This window comes from Canis lupus, chromosome 30 (genome assembly GCF_003254725.2).
Source record: "Canis lupus dingo isolate Sandy chromosome 30, ASM325472v2, whole genome shotgun sequence".
Classification (NCBI taxonomy): domain Eukaryota; kingdom Metazoa; phylum Chordata; class Mammalia; order Carnivora; family Canidae; genus Canis; species Canis lupus.
In genome coordinates, this window is record NC_064272.1 from 27,602,724 (window position 1) to 27,622,886 (window position 20,163).

Consider the following 20,163-nt stretch of genomic DNA (forward strand, 5'->3'; position numbering starts at 1 on the left):
CTCTTGAAGTCCTTTTCACCAAAGCTGGGTTATACTTTTGACTCTCAACCAAAGAAATTCTGTGGGCATCTCCATTTTTCAAAGTTCCCGATCCTAATAAATATAGCCCACACTTCAACTGTCCTCTCCTGACTTGTGGGTTCATTTTCTCTCCTCTGTAGCTGGATGAAGGCACTCCTCCAGAACCAAAGGGAACATTTGTCGACTATCAGACGACTGTGGTTAAATACTCCAAAGCCATTGCGGTGACAGCTCAGGAAATGGTAAGAGGAAAAGAGTGGCCCCACCCACTGTCGGTTGCCCTGGTGTCCAATAGTACCACCACTGAGTCTTCAATTTGGGGTCTGTGTTGGAGAGAGTCTACCCCGTGTTTCTAGTTCCTTCTGGGTCCCAGCTCTGTCCTTTATCTGTGGTCTCTCTGGCTGCCTGTGGCCTAGACAACCCTGTCCACTGGAGCTCCCATTTCATGGAAAAGCTGCAAGAGGGAATTACAGATAATTGTAACTTGGTCATGAGGATAGGCGAACAAAGGAAGGAGAGAAAATGAGAAGGAAGTTGGACATAAGGGGAAAGAAAAAATCCTATTCACCTCACAAAGGACTTGAGGTGTTTCTAAAAAGTTATAATACAAAAGAAGAGGTAGGGGTAGAACAGAGATTGTCTAATGGAATCAAGTTACAGTACTTGGACAGTAAGGTTGTCTTTTAGGCAAAATGAAACAGCATGATTACATAAAGATAATATCTCTGACAACAGAAGACATGAAACCTTTGGAGGCAATTTTCAACATCCTTTTTTTTTTTTTTTTTTTTTTTTTTTGGCTAAAATATATTGCCATTAGAATTGTATCATGTGCATCTTAGGTACAAATGGCATTGAGAGAGAATGCTTCTGATGTGTTAAAAAGTTGTACAAAAGGTGTCCTCAAAGAATAAATAGGAGTACATAGTAAGAAAGTTCCTCATGACCTTCCAAGGCTCAGATGTCATGGAATAAAATTTTGGAAGCTGCCTCTCTGCTGCTGCCACGTGAGCCTGAGTTGAGAGATTCAGTAGCCTCCCAGCTGGAGGGACCACCAGACTAAGCCGTGGCGTGTTTCCTGCCCCACCCGGCCAGCACCTCGGGATGATTTTGTCATGTAGTCATGTGTCCACTAGAGGTTGAGCTTGGACTACAAAGGCTTCCCTGGCTGCTGCTACTCCTCCTTAGAAACTCTGTGATCATGCCAGGCTCATTGTTGCTTAATAGGATTTGGGCTGGGAAGAGGAATAGGAGCAGTGCCCATCTCAGTGACTCAAAGAGCTGGAATCAGGCCCAAGCTGGTACTGCTCAGGGGGCTCCGGGACAAGGCACAGGTCAAATCAGGCAGACCTGCAGTGCCAAGTCTTCTGAGCAGGGAGCACAGCGTAGCAGGAGATGAAAATATTTTGAGTGGCCTCATCCTGTTTCTAGAACATCTCCTGGCCTAGGTTCTCAGCAGGTCCATTCTCTTTAGTAGCCCCACTGGGGGCTACATGGCTGCTCTTAGTTTAGCTGGCCCAGACCCTGAGTTGGCAAGGATCCCCATCGCCACTTCAGGATGCCCCAGAATCGCTGTGCTCCCCATGGCAGGGTGCAAATGAAGCAGCTCTAAGGTGCAGCCTCTCTGTCTCTCAGGGTTCAGCATGTGTTCCTTGGGAACCTACACCTAAGCCTGAAAGCCTGTGACATTTCCTGGCAAACATGCCTTAGACTGCTACCCATCCTCATCCAGCCTTAGTGGATATGGAGCCATTTAAAATATTTTTTTTTAAGCCCTTTAAAGTCAAGGTCTTCTAATGCCACCAAGAGAGAGAAGAAGTGCAGCAGGGGAGAAGTCTTTTACTCAGAAGGATCGAGGACACCTTTCTGGGTGGCAGTTAAAACTGCTGTTGGGAGCACTGAGAGACGTTCTGTCAGAGGACAAAGAAAAACTAAAAACTGGTGTGTTAGTTAGGTAGAACAAATTTAGGTAAGTTTTTCTATGAAGCAGGTGGAAAAAACTGAACTTCCTAAGAATGAAAAGAGCTGGACCGTTTAGGCTACAGTGTACTCTTAACCAAATTTGTGGCTGAACCCTTGTCATCCTTTGGTATAAACTTACTACAAAGCTGTATTCTCAGAATATCTTCCACCCAGACATTGGGCTCACCCCTTACTTCTCAGTCAAGATTTCCTTAAAGGCCTTATCCTCATGCTGTCTTGCCCATGTGGGATCTGCTTCTGGGTTCCCAGAGACCAGGTCAGCTCTCTGCAGAAGCACATGACCAGGGATGTGCCCTGCCCGGGGCTCACGCCCCCTGCACTTCCCTAGGGGAGTCTCCTGGTGACCCTCGGGGCCAGGAGGGCTGGGGCTGCCGCACTTATCCCCGAGGGTGGACCATTGTTGGGGGGAGGTCTACTCAGCCTGAGCCTAGCATGTCACCCACTGGCCCCTCCAGGACCTGCTGGCCCGAGAGGGGCCCTGGCCTGTTGTGCACGTTGCAGCATGGGCTTTGCTTGAATTGCCCTCTCCCATGTCCAGCCCCAGATGCAAGCCCAGAGCTTAAAAGTGAATGAAACCCTTTGGCTTCCAGTGGTATTAACACATGGTTCTCATGCTTTTTTCTGTGTGTGTGTGTGTGTGTGTGTGTGTGTGTGTGTTGTGTTGTGTTGTGTGTGTGTGTGTGTGTCTTGCTTGTTTTCTTTTTCCAGATGACTAAGTCGGTTACTAACCCGGAGGAGTTGGGAGGACTGGCTTCACAAATGACCAGTGACTATGGGCACCTGGCCCTCCAGGGCCAGATGGCGGCAGCCACGGCGGAACCAGAGGAGGTCTGCCACCATAAGCCCCTGTCTTGAGAAGCACATGCACACTGGTACCCACTCCCGGGGGATTCTTCATAGCTTAGCTCCACCCTAGAAGATTCCGGCCTGATAGCTAAAACCAGGTTCAGACCCAGTAGCCCCAGGCTGTGCTCAGGGCTCACTGTCCTTTCTGAGGCCAACAGGTCCATCTGGGGAAGCGGGCTTTCAGACAGACACCCTCTGTTCAGAGCGGTCAGCCTGGTTACCTGTCTCCCAGCCCATCGCCTGACTCCCAGGGCAGAACACACGCTGCCATCTTCTTCTTGCTTGGCACATCCTCCTCCTCAGTGATTTTCCTGGTTTCCAAAGGCTCACAGCAGTATTGGAAGAGCCAAGTAAGAAATTTCACTGCCCCATCTGAGAAAGGGCTGGATTGCCTACATTTGAGACCCAAAATCTTGCCTGACTACTGTTGGTGGCTTTTTACAAACTGTCCCCCTCCCCCACATCTCCTGTAGACTCCTCTTTATCACCTACCTGCCTTCCCTAAACTCGCTTTCCTTAGCAGCCAAACATAGACTTTGCTTAGAATGCCTACACCCATAAGAGTCATTTGGCAAAAGTTTAATCCCAGAGGCCACTTTCTAAGAGCCCCCTTTCACATCCGATATGCCTGAGTAATCAAGTGGTCCACTGGGAAGCAAACAGGCTGGCTGGAGCTGTGCGTGGCCAATCACAGCCGTGCCAGTGTTAGCACGCAGAAGGTGTCCATGCTGAGCTACCGTATGACTCCTTAGAGACACAGAGCTCAGTCTGTAATAAAGAATAGTGGAGTAGATGGCAGGGACACTGGGAAGATGAAGGTAACTGCATTCTGTGACATTCAGGGAGCCTTTTATTAAGCACAAATCCTGTTTATGATACTCCCAAATGAAGTAGACAGCTTGTGACAGTCTGTGTTCCCAGGTCACTTAGTGCTCTGTCTGCCAGGAGTGCATTCTAAGCATGTCTTCACAAAGACCCCCAGAGATAATGCAGAAATGACCCAAAACAAAATCACTTGCTAACACATGTCATAACAACGCATGTAAACAGGAGTTTCATATGTATGCACTTGCATACATATATATCTAGCATGGGATGACGTAGGTTTCTAACAGTGCCTGCACTTGTAGATTTTAGTTCCATTGAGTATTTAGGCTGCAGCATGAAAAACTGTGTTTGTAATGAGTCTGTTAAGTCACTACCCCGAAAGAAAAATCAGCACACACCCCCTCCACACATATCAGCATTCTGTGTAATTTTGAATCTCCTAAACAAGCCTAAGGGAACTTACATTACAGGAAGGAACAGTTTGGACAAAAGGAAGAAGTGTTAGGCTTGTGGGACTGAAAAGACGAAGAGGCTGTTGGCAAGATTTAGATCTGTTTCCAGAAATCTTTAAAAATGGAATCTATGGCCGTCTGGTGGGTTCAGATGTTGCCCGACCTGAGTTACTGAGTGAGGAGGCCCCTGATCCATGGAGACCTTTCCACATCTGAGTTCTTCAGAGCTCCCTAGCCTGTGTGTGAAACAAGCAGATATTCTTCCTGCAACCCAGACCATGAAGCATAATACGAAATATTGCCAGGGCAGCCAGGAAAGAAAAGGTATCACTGAAAGCACAGCACAAAATTACTTTAGTTCCTGGCCCAGTGTTTGTAGCAGCTGACGTTTTCATTAAGATTCTCCCTTTACACCATTGTGTCCTGAGTTATATTTTACATTCCAGACACAAGAGTAGTGTGACCTGGAGCAAAAAAAGGGGCAGAGAGAATATAAAATTACCAGTGGCTTGCTAAGGAAAATTCTTTGTGTGCATTTGCCAGACAGATATTTAGGAGAAAACTGAGAAGGTTGGGGAGATCCCTAAAGCAATGTAGTTTTTTATTCCAAGACTGTGGAATTAGTTTTCTATCCAAGAGGGCCCCACATCACAGCATGTGAAAGTATTTCTGTCCAGGGCAAATAAGAAGCTGCTCCCTTGCTGCAGTCCTGCAGGCTGCTCTACCGAGTCAGCATTCTGGTCTTTTCCAGAATGTGACAATTACAGGAGAGGCACTAGCTCTGCCCTCTGAACATCAAGCAGGAGCTTTATCTGCTGCTTTTGCCATGGAGAACTCAAACCCCCCTTAACATCATTGTGAAAACTACTTTCTTCAGGAAAGTTTAAAACCCTTAGGCAACTGCACAATCTAAAATCACTGTTCTTCTTTTAAAAAGAGGGAAATGTAGATCCTGTGAGCCATAAGGACTAAATATAAATGCTGGGGGGAAAGATCTAGTGACTACAGCTTTGTCTCCAAGGGAACTCTACTGTGACCACTTGTAATACTGCATGTCTTCAAAGCTGGCAGGACTATTTGTCAAGAGCCTGTGGCAAAAACCACAGCCTTTTCCCAAAAATGAGATGGGTGTCTACACGAGAATTCTCTAAAACTTTCCGCTCCAAGACACACTTTTTGTAGGTGGCAAGTGATGGCCTGTTTTTGTTGTGCACTCGTGGTTCTTTCCTTTTTTTTTTTTTTTTTTTCCAAAGGAGAAATGTAAAGCCCGTCAGCCAGCGTCCACTATTGCCTGTTCAGTATTCACAAACTCTCCAGGCAAATGATATTTGACCGGGTCTCAGATGTGATTGTTTTGAGAGCCTGAGAAAAATTTGTACGTTTTGTTTAGTTTGCAGCAGTAAAGACAATCTGAATTTCTGAGACCTCCTCCAGTTGAAACTTGATGCAAAACTTCATAAAGGCCAGACTTGCAATTTCCCCCCAAGGCATAAAACCAGGAGACGATGCCCATTTTACTTTTATTTGGGCAAGAAGGGAGTTGAGGGTTTTTCTTGATGCTCGAGTCATGCTTTGCTGCAGTCACCAATTTAAAACCCCAAGTCAAATGTCTCTGAGCAACATTCCTTTATAATACACACTGGTGGTAAGTCCAGTCACCCTGGGGGCTGGTCAGATTTGCTGAGAAACTTAGTGTCACTTTGAGAAGTTCTTGTTGGGTTTTTTTTTTGTTTTTTTTTTGAGAAGTTCTTGTTTTTAAAGCCTTTACCTTTTCATTGGCAGACTTAAAAATGCATTCCCTTTCTCAGATGTTCCTCCAGCAGTATAGAATGTTCTGGGAAGTTGCAGTAGAGTGTGTTGCTTGTGTTGTCCCCTTTAAGCGCCTCCCCTTAGCTAGCCCATGTACCCATGATAAAGAATAATAGAGATGTTCAAGTCCATACAACGCATCAGGTCCGTGCTGGGTGCTAGCCCATTACCCTCACAGCCGTACGATCCTTTTTCTTCCCCATTTCCCAGGTTAGCAAACTGAGGCTCAGGAAGTTTAAACTGTCCAAGGCCACCCAGCTACAAGAGTCAGTGTGGAAGCCACTTGAAATAACTTTCTGGAATAAGTGAAGTTTCGAGTGAGTAAATAAGGAAACATAGCAACATCAGGATTCAAACCCAGGGCATCACAGACTGTGCTGCTTTTTCCTCAGCAGGCTGCCTCTCGTCACAGCAGTGAACGTTCACCTGGCACTTTCTACTTTGAGATGTGTTCACATATAACCTTTCACTTGGTCCATCAGCCCTGGGTCGTAGGGCAGGTTCTGTCCCATTTCATAGATGAAGGAACAGAGGAGGTTAGCCAGCTCACCCAGGGAGTTGGTGGCCAGGAAGGGGGCTGGGCCAGCAGTAGGACCCATGGGCCTTTCTGCTGCCGGTGCTGCCCCTGTGGGTGAAGGGCTGAGAGCAGAGGTGGGGCTGGCATCCTGAGATCCCGCCCCTGCCTGTTGTGTTCGCCCCTCTTAGTGAAAATAAGTGAAGCCTGTTTCAACATGCCCTTCATGATGCCCTCCCATGTGGCTGTCCTGATAGGACTGCACAGCCAAGCACATAGGAGGGTTGCATAGCCAAACCTCATGGAGGCCTCCGGGCACCAAGAAGGTAATTGTGTGATTACCTTCTGGCACAGGCTCGACACCAGGACCAAGCCCTGGGTTGGCCAAGAACCCCAAAGGCTTTGTACAACTGTTGCTTTATCTTAGGCTTATACCCTTGTTTGCTGGTGCTAATCTTTGTGCTTCCTAATTGGAATCTCCTCCATAATGACCACTGTCCCAGCTCCACAAGCATTTATAGGATCCTTAGCTGCGTGCATGGTGTCCCCTCCAAGGAAGGGGCTGAGCACCAGGATGTTGAGGTGTTTTTCATAGCAAGGCCTCTTGCAAGGGGGCTGAGAAGTTTGAGGATGTCATGGAGGATGTCCTGTCTGCCCATAGGTTTCAGGCTTGAGACCTGGCGGCAGCAGGTCCCTTCTCCCTTGCACCTCCAGATGAGAGTGATTTAAGAGGCCTGTGCTTACCCCAGTGCCCACCATTGCGCAGACAGGAAGTCCAGGCGTGGTTCCAAGCAGGGAGCAGAAGTGGGACACAGAGAATGTTCTCAGCCTGGTCCTTCCTAGCACAGGGGTTTCCCACCTTATTCTTCAGAGCCCTGACCCAGGGAGGCGCTTTGGAAGTTCTGCACATTTGACTCAAGGCTCACTTTTTTAAACAACTCTTTCTGAAACTATTAGGGAAATCTGTGTGTGTTTTTTAATAAACTCTGGGCTGAGCCACATAGTAAGCCATTGGGAGCCTACTGGCACCTTACCATGAACCCCTGGGTGGTTTTATGTAGACCTCAGGCTGATAAGCTGCTCTCTGCTACGGTCAGAGGGCTACAGGAAAGCTGCTCTTGTTTGCTTTATACACAGAACAGGATTTTCTCAACACTGCAGCCAAAGCAAAATACAGAAACGAGTCAGTGGCTAAGGCTCTATAAGTCTTGTGAACCCAACTTTTTTTTTTTTAATTTTTTAATTTTTATTTATTTATGATAGTCACAGAGAGAGAGAGAGAGAGAGAGAGAGGGGCAGAGACATAGGCAGAGGGAGAAGCAGGCTCCATGCACCGGGAGCCTGATGTGGGATTCAATCCTGAGTCTCCAGGATCGTGCCCTGGGCCAAAGGCAGGCGCCAAACCGCTGTGCCACCCAGGGATCCCTGAACCCAACTTTTAAACTTTGATTCACTTAGTCTCATTGACTGTTTATGGAGCCAATGATGTAAATTTTAGCTCATAGAAGAAGGGTATACTAATAACAAATTATATCAATTTTACATGTTGCATTTCCATGAGAGATTTGGTGATGGGAGAGTAGAGGGTGGTACTGATGCTAAGTGGTGAAAAAATGAAGTTAGTAAACAGTGATCTGATGGGTGGAACGCTGTGCTGGTAGGAGCAACCTGGGTTCTCATCTGGCTTTGCCAGGCACTGGCTGTGTGATCTTGGGCCAATCACATCACTTCTCTGAGCCTGCACCATTTCTTCATCTATCAGTGAGGAGGTTGAACTAGTGAGGTCACGTTTATTTTGAAATTCTGTTTCTTCCTCTCAGTGCCCCGTACCTGGCTTTCCCAGCAATGCCTGCCATTTAGAGACCTATCTATGGTCATCTTGACATGCAACCCTTGCCTGTGGATTAGCTCTGACCCTCAAGTGTGTGGAGTTAAAGTACATGGATCTGAAAAGCCTTAATAGCCAGGTTTAGTTTTCAGCCTTCATGGAGCATCCCCCTGCTTCAACTTGTGTTTAAGCCTTGTGTTTAAGCCAGCAGACATGCCCAACAAATAGCTACATTTTGTGCTGATGGGTGGCTGAACTGGAGTGCCTTTCCCCTCCTCAGTGGTGGGCTGGTTTGCAGAGCTGCCAGCTTGTATGATCCTCGTGTTGTATTCCACATGGAGGTGGTCCACAAGCAGTCCTCCCTGATTGTGAAGCTTGGGCAGCACCCCAAAACAGGCAAAGCTCCACCTTCTGAACCAGGAAAATTTTCTTTTAAGTGAATTTAAGCATCCTTTGGGCCTTGGGGAATTACTTTTTTTCACTAAAGTATTAGGTGTTTCAATAACAGAGCTAACATTTGCAGCGCCTTTCACTACCCCAAGACTGCCCTGCCTTGAACTCAAATCAGATGATGCTGGAAGATAGCACCTAAGCAATTTAGATCTCCCAGCTTTTACTCAACATACCTGAGATCTTAGTAGCTGTTCTTGGTATTTACTGGAAGGAGAAGCCACAGCTTCTTGCTATCATGGAGTCTTAGGAAATAACATTTACTAACTTAAAGCTTAAGGTGTTTTTTTAGTTGCTTACCTGGGCTGGAGGGCAGTTTATTTATGGCAGCCGTATTGATCAAACCAAAATGAAAATTAATGTGAAACAGCAAAAGGAATGCAAACTTTGGGAAGGTGGAATTTATTATGCCTTAAAGAGACAGCTGGCAGCCGATCCATAGTGGAGCTCATTTGGGTTCTTTTAGGCAAAATACCTTTTATAATCACACACCCCAGGGGTCATTAAAAGAATGCGTGCCTGCTGAGCCTTTAGCTCTAAAACTGTAGCTTTTTAAGGAAAACTTAACCTGGCCTGATAGGAAGGCTGGGCCCAGCATGCTGGCCCTCACCACGGGACACAGCTGAAGAAGGGGGTGTTATTATAAACATAACAATTTTGCAGGAATCTGAATGTTTTATGCTGCTTACAAAAGCTTTATGTTTTCAACTTCTAATTACTCTAGGGCTGGGTGCAGAAAAAAATGAAAGTAAATGCAATCCCTGCTTCGAAGAGGCCCTGACACACAGTAGGGACTCAATAAATGCATGAATGAATAATAATTATCCCTCCCCACCCCCAGTTCATCTAACTACCATTTCTGTCAGGTGGCTCCGGATACAAGTAAACAATATACCAGGAAAAGTAACAAATATCAGAAAGGCATTAGGCTAGGATGATGAGACACAGGCTTGCTTCCTGGGGACTCTGGGCATTTTACAGGCTCTAAAAAGGGAAGTCAAATCAACCAAATTCCATACTCCAGCAAGCACAGACTCCCCAGAGCAGTGGGATTTTCCTAGCCAGGCTCCCATAGGACGTGGAGAAAATTTTCCACACAGGGGAGACCTCAATGGTAAGAATCCATCATGCTTCTCCCTCCCCACCCTGGGCTTGCCTCCACAGATCGGCTTCCAGATTCGCACTCGTGTGCAAGACCTGGGCCACGGCTGTATCTTCCTGGTGCAGAAGGCGGGGGCGCTCCAGATATGCCCCACAGACAGCTACACCAAAAGGGAGCTCATCGAGTGTGCCCGCGCAGTCACAGAGAAGGTAAGGAGCAGCCCCAGGGCAGGGACAGAAGCAGGAAGCCAATCCCAAATGGATCCAGTCGGGTCTGGTGGTCTCCTCCCTCACGCAGGGATTCCCCAGGGAGGGGGCACCTCAGGGGGCTGGGGTAATTCAGAACATGAGAGGGACCATCCCATAAAAGTCAGGGCCCTGGTTTGTGATACACCTCCTTGGTGGACTTTCCTGCAGACAGACTGGACAGGACTGGAATCAAAGTCACATGAGCACCAGGAGCCCCTCCTTGCTACCCCTTATGACACTAGTCCCCTGAGCTTCCTTCTCAGGGAAGCTCCCAGTTCCTGGGAACTAAGAAGGGCCTGAAGTTCTGTTGGTGTAATAACCTTCCTCCCAGAACAGACTGTGAAGTGGGGGGAGGACTTCTGCCCGAAGTCACACGGCACCTTGGTTAAAAGAGCAGGGACAGGCTGGAGGTTGCTGATCTCTAGCAGCAACTGTTGGAGAGAATCCCACAGTGTTGTGCGTGGGGTCTAGGGGTTCAACTGACTTCACCCTTCCTAGCCTCGATGCCCTCATCTGCAGAATGAGCACAGAGAAATACAATGCCTGGCCCCTGGGGTGTGAGAATGAAATGTGGTGATGTGTGTAAAAGTGCTTGGCACAGTGCCAGACTGTGTATTATATAGATCCTAGCTGCTGTTCTCTGTAAACCATCTCTGACACTCTTCTCCCACGGGGTTCCCTGCTGGAGAAAGCCAGTTCTCGTCGTCCCTTGATTCCCATAGCTGCCTTACACTCCCCACCCTCACCCCCTGAAGTGTACTCCTCTCCTGCTTTGCTTAGTTCCCCGAGTCCTTTTTCAGGACCACTGTTGTGCAGGCAGCTCGGAGTGCAGGCTGAAGCCTCTGTGCTTTGCTGGCTTTTCCCTCCCTTCACTCAGGTTCCCAGGACATAGAGCTCTTCCCTGTTTAGAAGCTGGCAACAGGGGTCCCCTCACCTGGCAGCTGCCTTACAGACGCTGCTCTATATGTGATCCCTCGCCAAAGCTGAGCGACGTCTGGCCATCTCCACGGCCCACAGGACCGCCCAGGCCTCCTTGGGACAGCACAGGAGGACGAAATCAATCTCTCCGCTGGAGGAATCTCTCCCTCCTTTCAAAGCCCTTCCTTGTTGTTGAAGTTACCCTGGCCAAGTTCCCCTGTGGAAGACCTCGGAGCTGGCACCCAAAGGAGGGGAGGCGGGGGGTCCAGGCTGTATGGTGTTGGCCAGTGGGACCAAGTAACATGATCCCCCTGAGCTGTTCTCAGTCTTCCTGCCTGTCCCAGCAGATGGTCCCTGACGTAGGACACTTGGAGGTGGCTCACAGGCAGGGAATCGGGCTGGCCAGACTCAACCATTTCAGTGTTTTCTTGCTACGTGCTCCTGTCCTCTCATCTCTACCTGGTGTGTCTTACATGGCTTGTTTGTGTCTATAACTTCCCACCATCCGTGATCCCCTTGACATGTTCACCTTTGTGTCCTCATCCCCTAGGGCCTAGTCGCTGCTCAGTACACTGACTTGCATGCCTTTTGTAGCAGGCAGGACACTGTTTCTGAATTAATTCTCTTTCTTCCAGTCTGGCTCAGAACGTTCCTCCCAGATTCATGATTACTTGTCTTGGCCTTTGTCACCTGTCCTCTGGGAATTCTTTCCAGAAACTGGATACTTCATTCCCAGGCCAGCTCTGTACCATCCCGACTCTTCCTGGTGGGACATAGTGGCATTTAACTCTGGGAAGGAGGATCAGGCAAATGAGGAAGAGGAACCAATCCTTGTGGGCTAGTCTTGAGACATAGCAGGTGCTCAGGAGGTGGGCGCTCTGCCCGGCCTGCTAGGCTGTGTCCACCACCTCTGCTGAGATCTGAGCAGCACAGGAAGAAGAGAACATACAAACCATGTGCCTCTCACTGAGGCTGTAACTCCTCATTCTGGTCAGTGTGTTTTTAAACAGTGCATTCAAGAAGTATTTTCAGACTCTTCTTTGGGCCAGCCATAGTCAAGAATGGTGGGTGTGTGCACACACAGATGAATATGACAGCTCCAGACTGTCTCCAGACTCAGTCTCCAGTCACTAGCCAGAAGCATGCTGTTTTAACCCATGCTAAATGGGCTGTCCTGAGGGCAGGGACAGTGCTGTGGAACCCTCAGGAAGCACAGCTGTGTTTCTGGATGAGGACAGTGGAGACTTTGAGCCGGCTTTTGCAGGATGAGCAGGTTGGTGGCTGGGGAACAGGCAGGGGCAGACTGCAAGAGAGGAGGGGGATATTTGGGGAAGTAAGGAGTTGGTTGATGTGGCAAGAGTGTGGTGGGAGGCCAGAGAAGTTGAACTGGTTGTGCAGGGAGCTCATTTTCCCTTGACAGCAGGGGAAAATTGTACCCACAGGTGTGGTGGAGTTAGCTTTGTGTTATAGGAAGTGTCTCTAGGAACAGTGAGGGTGTTCTGGAGGAGGTGATGGGTGGCAGGTGGCAGAAAAGGGTTTCTAGGGGATCCCTGGGTGGCTCAGCAGTTTAGCGCCTGGTCCCGGATCGAGTCCCACGTCGGGCTCCCGGCATGGAGCCTGCTTCTCCCTCCTCCTGTGTTTCTGCGCCTCGTTCTCGCTCTCGCTCTCTATCATGAATAAATAAATAAATAATTTAAAAAAAAAAAAAGGAAAGGGTTTCTAGCGTGGAAGTCACTGAAGTGAATACAGTCAACTTGCTGGACTCTCAGGTCACTCAAATTATTATTTAGTGCCTGGTGATAGCTCAAGGGAGTGTTAGGGTAGAGAGGTGACATACACAGGTACACTCTGGGCTCTAGCCATGATAGGGTCCACCCTGAAGAATTTCCAGTCAAGAAGCAATCAAGGACAGGAATGATGAGTAGTCACAGAAGGCTGTTCTAGAGAAAATCTGATTAGAGGGGGGCAGAGATGGCCACGCCTTTCACAGAAGCCAAAACCTCTCTGTGATCTCAGGAACGTAATCCTATTAAAAGTATCTGCTCTTGGGGATCCCTGGGTGGCTCAGCAGTTTAGCACCTGCCTTTTGCTCAGGGCATGATCCTGGAATCCCAGGATCGAGTCCCACATTGGGCTCCCTGTGGGAAGCCTGCTTCTCTCTCTCTCTCTCTGCCTGTGTCTCTGCCTCTCTCTCTGTCTCTCATGAATAATAAATAAAATCTTAAAAAAAATAAAAAAGTATCTGCTCTCTACTGATCACTTACTTTATGCAGTGCTAGAGAGCTGATAAACATCCCTCCCCCCCCCATTATTCCTCCCAACAACCCTGATAGGCAAGAAATAATATCCCCATATTATAGATGAGAAAACTAAGGTCAAACAGCTTGCCCAAAGTTGTTTAGCCAGCAAATGATAATGCTGGTACTCAGCCTGACATATTGACACCAAAATATGTGTTAACCCATCAGCTGTATTGAGTCCCTGAGAGAAAATTCACTTTTGGTTAGCTTTTCACTTTTTTCCCCTGGTTTTGAGATCTAATTGGCAAACTGTATTAAGTTTAGCATCTACTGCGTGATAATTTCCTTTCGTGTTACTACACCTGGTTACCACAATAAGTTAACATCCATCATCTCACGTAGATACAAAATACATATATATATATATTTGTTCCTGATGATGAGCTCTTAGGATTTACTCTTAACACTGCTGTGTGACATATATGAAAGTTAATTGTAGTCACCATGTTGTACACTATATCCCTAGTACTTATTTTGTAACAAAGTTTATGTTTTAAACTTTGATCCACACCTTCCCTCCCACCAGAAAACTGATCCCTTTTTCTATGAGATTAGTTGGTTAAGTTTTGTTTTCTCCTGTTTTTTTTTTTAATTTTTGTTCGATGCACTCAAATAGAAAAGTTCAGCCATTTCTCCTAACTCCCATCCCCTGCCTCTGGCAACTGCCAGTCTGTTCTCTGTATCCATGAGCTTGGGTTTTTTTTTTTTGGGGGGGGGAGGGGGGGTTAGGATCCACATATGACAGAGATCACGTAGCATTTCTTTCTCTGACTTCCTTCACTTAGCATAATGGCCTCCAGCTCCATCCATGTTGCTGCAAATGGCAAAATTTCATTCTTCTTAAGGCTGAATAATATCCTACTGGATAATCCATACCATATTTTCTTTTATCTATTCATTTATCATTGGACATTTAGGTTGCTTCTACTGATTAGTTTTTGTAAGTGATGCTGCAGTGAACAGAGAGGTACAGATCTTTTTGAGTTAGAATTTGTCTTCAAATACGTACCCAATACTACAATTGGGTAGTTCTATTGGTAATTTTTTAAGGAACCCCCATGTTGTTTTCCCTAGTGGCCGTGCCAGTTTACATTCCCACCAATAGCACATGAGGGCTCCCTTTCCACTGCATCCTTGCCACACTTGCTATTACTTGTCTTTTTGATGATAGCCATGCCAGCAGGTGTGAGCCGATACCTCATTGTGGTTTTGATTTGCGTTTTCTTGATATTTAATGACGTTGAGCATCTTTTCATGTTCCTGTTGACCATCTATTTGTCTTCTTTGGAAAAATGTCTATTCAGATCTTCTGCCCAGTTTTAATTGGATTGTTGTGTTTTGTTTTGTTTTTACATATAGCTGTGTTATTTTCCCAACATCATTTATTCAAGAGACTGTCCTTTCTCCTGTGTCCATGGCTCCTTTGTCATAAATTAATTGACTCCATATGCTTGGGTTTATTTCTGAGCTCTCTGTTGATCTATGTGTCTGTTTTTATGCCAGTGCCATACTGTTTTGATTACTCTAGGTTTGTAATACAGTTTTAAATCAGGGAACGTGAGACCACCAACTTTGTTTTTCTTTCTCAAGATTGTTTTGGCTCATCAGGGTCTTTAGTTGTTTTATAGAAATTTCAGTATTGTACTTCTATGAAAAATGCCATTGGAATTTTGATGGGGATTGTGTTGAATCTGTAGCTAGCTTTCTGTAGTATGGACTTCTAACAATATTGATCCTTCCTGTCTGTGAGCGTGGAATATCTTTCCATTTATTTGTGCCTTCCTCAACTTCTTTTTTTAATGTCTTATAGTCCTCCATTTGGAATCTCTCCCCCCACCCCCACCTTGGTTAAGGGTATTCCCAGGTGTCTTATTCTTCTTGAAGCAATTGTATAAATGGGATTGTCTTCTTCATTTCTCTTTCTGATAATTCAGTATTCACTATAGAAACACAACAGATTTTTGTGTATTGATTTTGTATTCATCAACTTTACAGAAGTGATTATTTCCTGACAGTTTTTGATGGAGTATTCAGGGTTTTCTGTATATATTATGTCATCTGCAAAGAGTGACGGTTTTACTTCTTTTCTAATTTGGATGCATTTTCTTTCTTTTAACTGCCTGATTGTTCTGACTAGAGCTTCCAATATTCTGTTGAAAAAGGTGGCAAGGGTGGGGATCTTTGTCTTGTTCCTAATCCCAGAGGAAAGGCTTTGAGCTTTTTACCATTGAGTATAGTGGTAGCTGCAGGTTTGTCATATGGAGCCTTAATTACATTGAGACATGTTCCCTCTTTACCCACTTTGTTGAAAGCTTTTATTATCAGTGGGTATTGAATTTTGTCAAATGCTTTTTCTATATCTGTCGAAATGACCATAAGATTTTTATTCTTTATTAATGTATCACACTGGCTGATATGTGCATGTGGAATCATCCTTGCATCCCTGGTGTGTTGTGTATGATCCTTTTAAATGTATTCTTGAATTCAGCCCACTAATATTTTGTTGAGGATTTTTGTACTATGTTCATCAAGCATACTGGCCTATAATTTTCTTTTCTTATGGCATCCTTGTCTGGTTTTGGTATCAGTGTAATTTTGGCTTTATAAATGAGTTTAGAAGAACTCCCTCTTTTTCTATTTTTTGAGTGGCTTTTTTCCCCCCCAGTGATATATGAATCTGAAAACCTTTGGGTTACATGTTCTCCATTCCCCCATTCACCCTGACTTCCCTATCTATAGGTGTCCTTGGTGCTATCAGCTCTCCAGGCTGGGAACAAGGGGACTCAGGCATGTATCACAGCCGCCACTGCTGTGTCTGGGATTATTGCCGACCTGGACACCACCATCATGTTTGCAACCGCGGGGACCCTGAATGCAGAGAATAACGAGACCTTTGCAGACCACAGGTATGGGAGTGGAGGTCATCCTGGGGGCTTCTGGATGAGGAGAGATTCAGGCTGGCCTGATGGGACTTTGGAGTCTACCCAGGAGCCAGAAATGTGGTTAACCATTTTGATTTCAATAAGATGCTCAAGGAGAGAAAGTGAACCACATAATCAAAACAAGCCCCTTTGCCAACTGTAAACACATAGTTATGTTCCAGCTTTGTGCCTTTGGCAGCCTGAATCCAGCCTGCTCCGGCAGAGGACAGCTTTTTGATCTTCTACTTTCCAAGCTAGAGAGATGTGGCTCTGATTTGCCTCCAGCCCCTGTGGGAGTGGGAGTGGCCAGTACAGGCCCATTTAGCTTTGACATAAATGGAGAGTGGGGTTCTGAGCCTGCTGGCTCTTCAGGCCCTGCTCCTGGAGGCTGGTGCTGGAGAGCCCTCCCCATAGCCTTGCTGTGTGTCTGGTACCTTTCTTTCTCTCTCTTCAGTCCTAGGGCTGGGCTAGGGAGGAGATTGCTAATGCTGTCACCCATTCTAGGATGTGGACCCTTGGGTGCGCACCCAAGGTGATGACCCACAGGCCCTCACAGCTGCCCATAACTGTGAAGTATTTGGGGGGAACTACAGGAAAGGAGTTGAGTTCTGCAGGGTTGGGAGGAGAGGGCCAGAATGATGGGCCTGAATCTTTCACTGAAGTTTTATTGTTAATTAACTATGTGGGTATGGGGCTGACTTTCCTTGCCTCTTCGCACTTTCCTACACAGACAGTGAGCACGCTGATAAGGAAGGGGAAATCTGTCCTCTCTGTTCTTCAAAGCCCTTTAACAAAAAATCCCATAGGAAGGATTTCTTTGCTTCCTAACTACCAGTAGACAAGCTCTGCCCTTTGTCTCCCTTCCTGCCTTCTCAGGGAGAACATCCTGAAGACAGCCAAAGCCTTGGTGGAAGATACGAAGCTGCTGGTGTCAGGGGCTGCGTCCACACCAGACAAGCTGGCCCAGGCGGCCCAGTCATCAGCAGCCACCATCACCCAGCTCGCTGAGGTGGTCAAGCTGGGGGCTGCCAGCCTGGGCTCTGATGACCCCGAGACACAGGTATGGGTGGGCCTAGGGACACAGATCACCCTCACATTCCTGTAGACAGACACTGTGCTGCAGCAGGCCTCAGAAGAGGCCAAAGGCATAATAGAAACCCCAGAAATAAACAGTAGGTACGGGGGTGGCCTGGGGTCTGGAGTCTGGTAGGAAACAGTTATCCGGGCAGGACAGTGGCACAGACTGTGGTGGCAGCCATGGCGGTAGAAATGACTGGTGGACAATTAAGCACAGTGAGTGAGCATTTAGGTATAAGGGAGAGAGAGAGGGCCAGGGTGATTCTACATCTCAAGCAAAGTCAATGAGTAGATAGTGGCTCCCTGGCGGGAGAATGGGCTTGGCCGGGAAGGTGAAGGTGAGCTCAGCATGGGACAGTGCCAGAGAGCCATTCAGATAGAACTAGAGAGGGGACATAAGCCTGCACAGGCATGGGGATACGGATGCAGGGGTAGTGGCCATACAGACAGTGACTGCAGCCACAGAAGAGGAAGAGTATGGGTTGAGAGGAAAAGGAGGTTCAAGGCAGAACTGAGGAAGCCACCATTTAAAACCATAGTAAAGAGAAAGAGGTTCCTCGGGAGATTGAGAAGCAGCAGCAGCTGGTAGGAGGAAAGCCAGGAGTCCTGATATTAAGAGAGGGGAGAGAAACAGCTACTTGTCAAGAAACTGAAGGTCTGAGAGCTGGCCACTGGCCACCCTAGCAAGCGCTCTTCATGTGGAGTGGCCAGATGAGGGTAAAGGAAGGAAGCCAGCGTGTGTAGACACCCTTTGAGAAGTCTGGCTCTGAAGGGGAAGGGAGAGACGAGCTGGGGGTAGGGTAGGGCTCTGTGCTCCTGTAACTTGGCTTTGGGTTTAGCGGTTTCACCGATGTTACCTTCCCACTCCTTCATCCTCGGCCTGGACCACCAGCTCCTCAGGGACAGCACCCACAGGTTACTGATCTTTGAACGCTAAGCATCCAGTGCAGCTCCAGCACCTAGTGGATGCTCAACAAGGATGTGTCAGCTCCTTTTGAACATAGAGCCAGCCAGGGCCCCCGGTAATAGGCTCTACTCATTCCCAGGGGCAGAACTGAAAAGCCGTCTGCTCTGTCTATCCTAGCACCATCAGATGGCAAAACCTGTTGTCACTGCTTAAACCACACTTGGTTAACTTGTCCATTTGGCCCATGTGGACAAAACCGGACAGGAAGCCGCCTACCATCCAGTGCCCAGGTTGATGACAGTTATTGTTATAGTTAACACAAGGCCACCAGGTTGGCTCCCATGTGGCCATGACCCTTCCCTGCCCAGCGTCCTCCAGTGGAGTAGAGCTCCATGAGGAAATGTTCCACATGTGGCCATTCTACTCCTGCTAGATTTCTCCCTGATAACATCCAGGCTCAGATTGGCTGCCCCCTGGAATTCGAAGCATTCACAGAAATCTCTCCCTGCCCACAATATTGTTCTTACCCCCGTGGAGAAAGGCAAAGCTTGAAAATGCTCAGTGAGATTGGAATCCATACTCTGGGAGCCTGGCTCCACTTTAGGAAGAGTGAGCAGGCTGGGGGAGGATTTAAATCTTTGAACATGAAGAAATGTTTCAAATTATTTAGAGTCTTGACTCCCAGATGCTCTGTTATGTCCTAGAGCCCCAGCTTCTAATGTGACCTCTAGTGGAAAATATCCCCTCACAAAAATGTACCTACTCTCCAGTCACATCCTAGTGACCAGGGACGGGACCGTGCACGCTGGGTGTTGGCAGTAGCCTGGGCTTGCCATCCCCTGCCCTCCACTTGCTTTACCTCCCTGCTGCTGTGATGGCCAGAATCGGGCAGTGTGAAGTGCACACCCATCAGCCCTTCCTCACGAGCCCCATCATGTCCTGACCTGCCCTGTGAGTTCAGAGTTTGCCAGAGGATCCATGTGCCCTGGGCGTGAGAAGGCACAGGACGGAGCTGGAGAAGGTGGGAGGGCCAGAGGCACAGCGTCACTCTGCTGCTCAGATGTCTGGGACATAGGAGTTTCTAATGTACATTATGTAGTCACCCTCACAGCAGTGTGGTGAGATAGGGTTGGTGCTACTAATGCCATTTGTACATGAGGAGCCTGAGCCCTAGAGCATAAGCTAGTATGAAGGTTAAAATCATGACTCTTGGGCTCATGCTGACTAGAGTCTGAATCTCAGCCCCGCTGCTCCCAGGCCCTGGGAATGTGGACAGGAGCATCGTAGCTCCCACCTGGCAGGGCAGTGGTGAGGATAAAGCAAAGTCACGGGAGGCATGCATGGCTCAGGACTGAAACACTGCCCTCAGTAAGAGGAAATTGTTGCTGCTCCAGAAGTAGGGGTTCAGAAGACTTAAACGTGTAAGGTATGTCATGTCATATCATTCCTAAGTATGACTAGTGCTTCAGACCCCAGGTCCTGCACACCGTAAGGATGGCCTGTGGCCTCTGCTCAATTACTAGAGTGTAGCTACCATATTATCTCTATTGTCATTAGGGTGTGCACTTGTCCAGTCATTCTGTGACTTATCGTGAGTGCCTGCGACATGCCAGGCCCTGTCCTGAGTACAAAACACAACAGACAGAAATCCAGGCTGGCCCTCCTAGAGCTTACACCCACATTGGGGGAGAAGATAGTAATTCCACATACTAATAAGTCCTATCCATAAAACAAGACTCGCTGCTAGAATTTCAGGCGGGGGGTGGTCAGGAAAGGTCTCTGAGCACCTGCATTTGTGAGCAGAGACCTGAATGAAGAGAAGAGCTGGGTTCCAGGCAGAGAGGAGCAAACGCAGAGGTTCTGAAGTAGCAATGAGTGGGATTTTCACTGGACACAGACAAGACCCATCTGCCCATCTCATGTGGAGTGAGTCAGAATCCTACAAGCCAGAGCTGGAGG

The 20,163-nt window shown here is 47.4% G+C and overlaps 1 protein-coding gene across 9 annotated transcripts in view; it reads left to right on the forward strand.

Moving 5' to 3' along the window:
- The window catches only part of TLN2 (talin 2), a 426,878-nt gene that overhangs the window by 364,275 nt on the left and 42,440 nt on the right, over positions 1-20,163 (forward strand). For 8 of the 9 annotated variants that reach the window (XM_025472602.3, XM_049104468.1, XM_049104470.1 and 5 more), the window contains 5 exons: positions 162-263; positions 2,713-2,832; positions 9,896-10,042; positions 16,039-16,205; positions 17,097-17,280. In XM_025472602.3, the coding sequence (XP_025328387.1) occupies positions 162-263; positions 2,713-2,832; positions 9,896-10,042; positions 16,039-16,205; positions 17,097-17,280 (720 nt within the window). The remainder of the gene's footprint in view (positions 1-161; positions 264-2,712; positions 2,833-9,895; positions 10,043-16,038; positions 16,206-17,096; positions 17,281-20,163) is intronic. The other variant, XM_049104474.1, reaches the window with a different exon arrangement.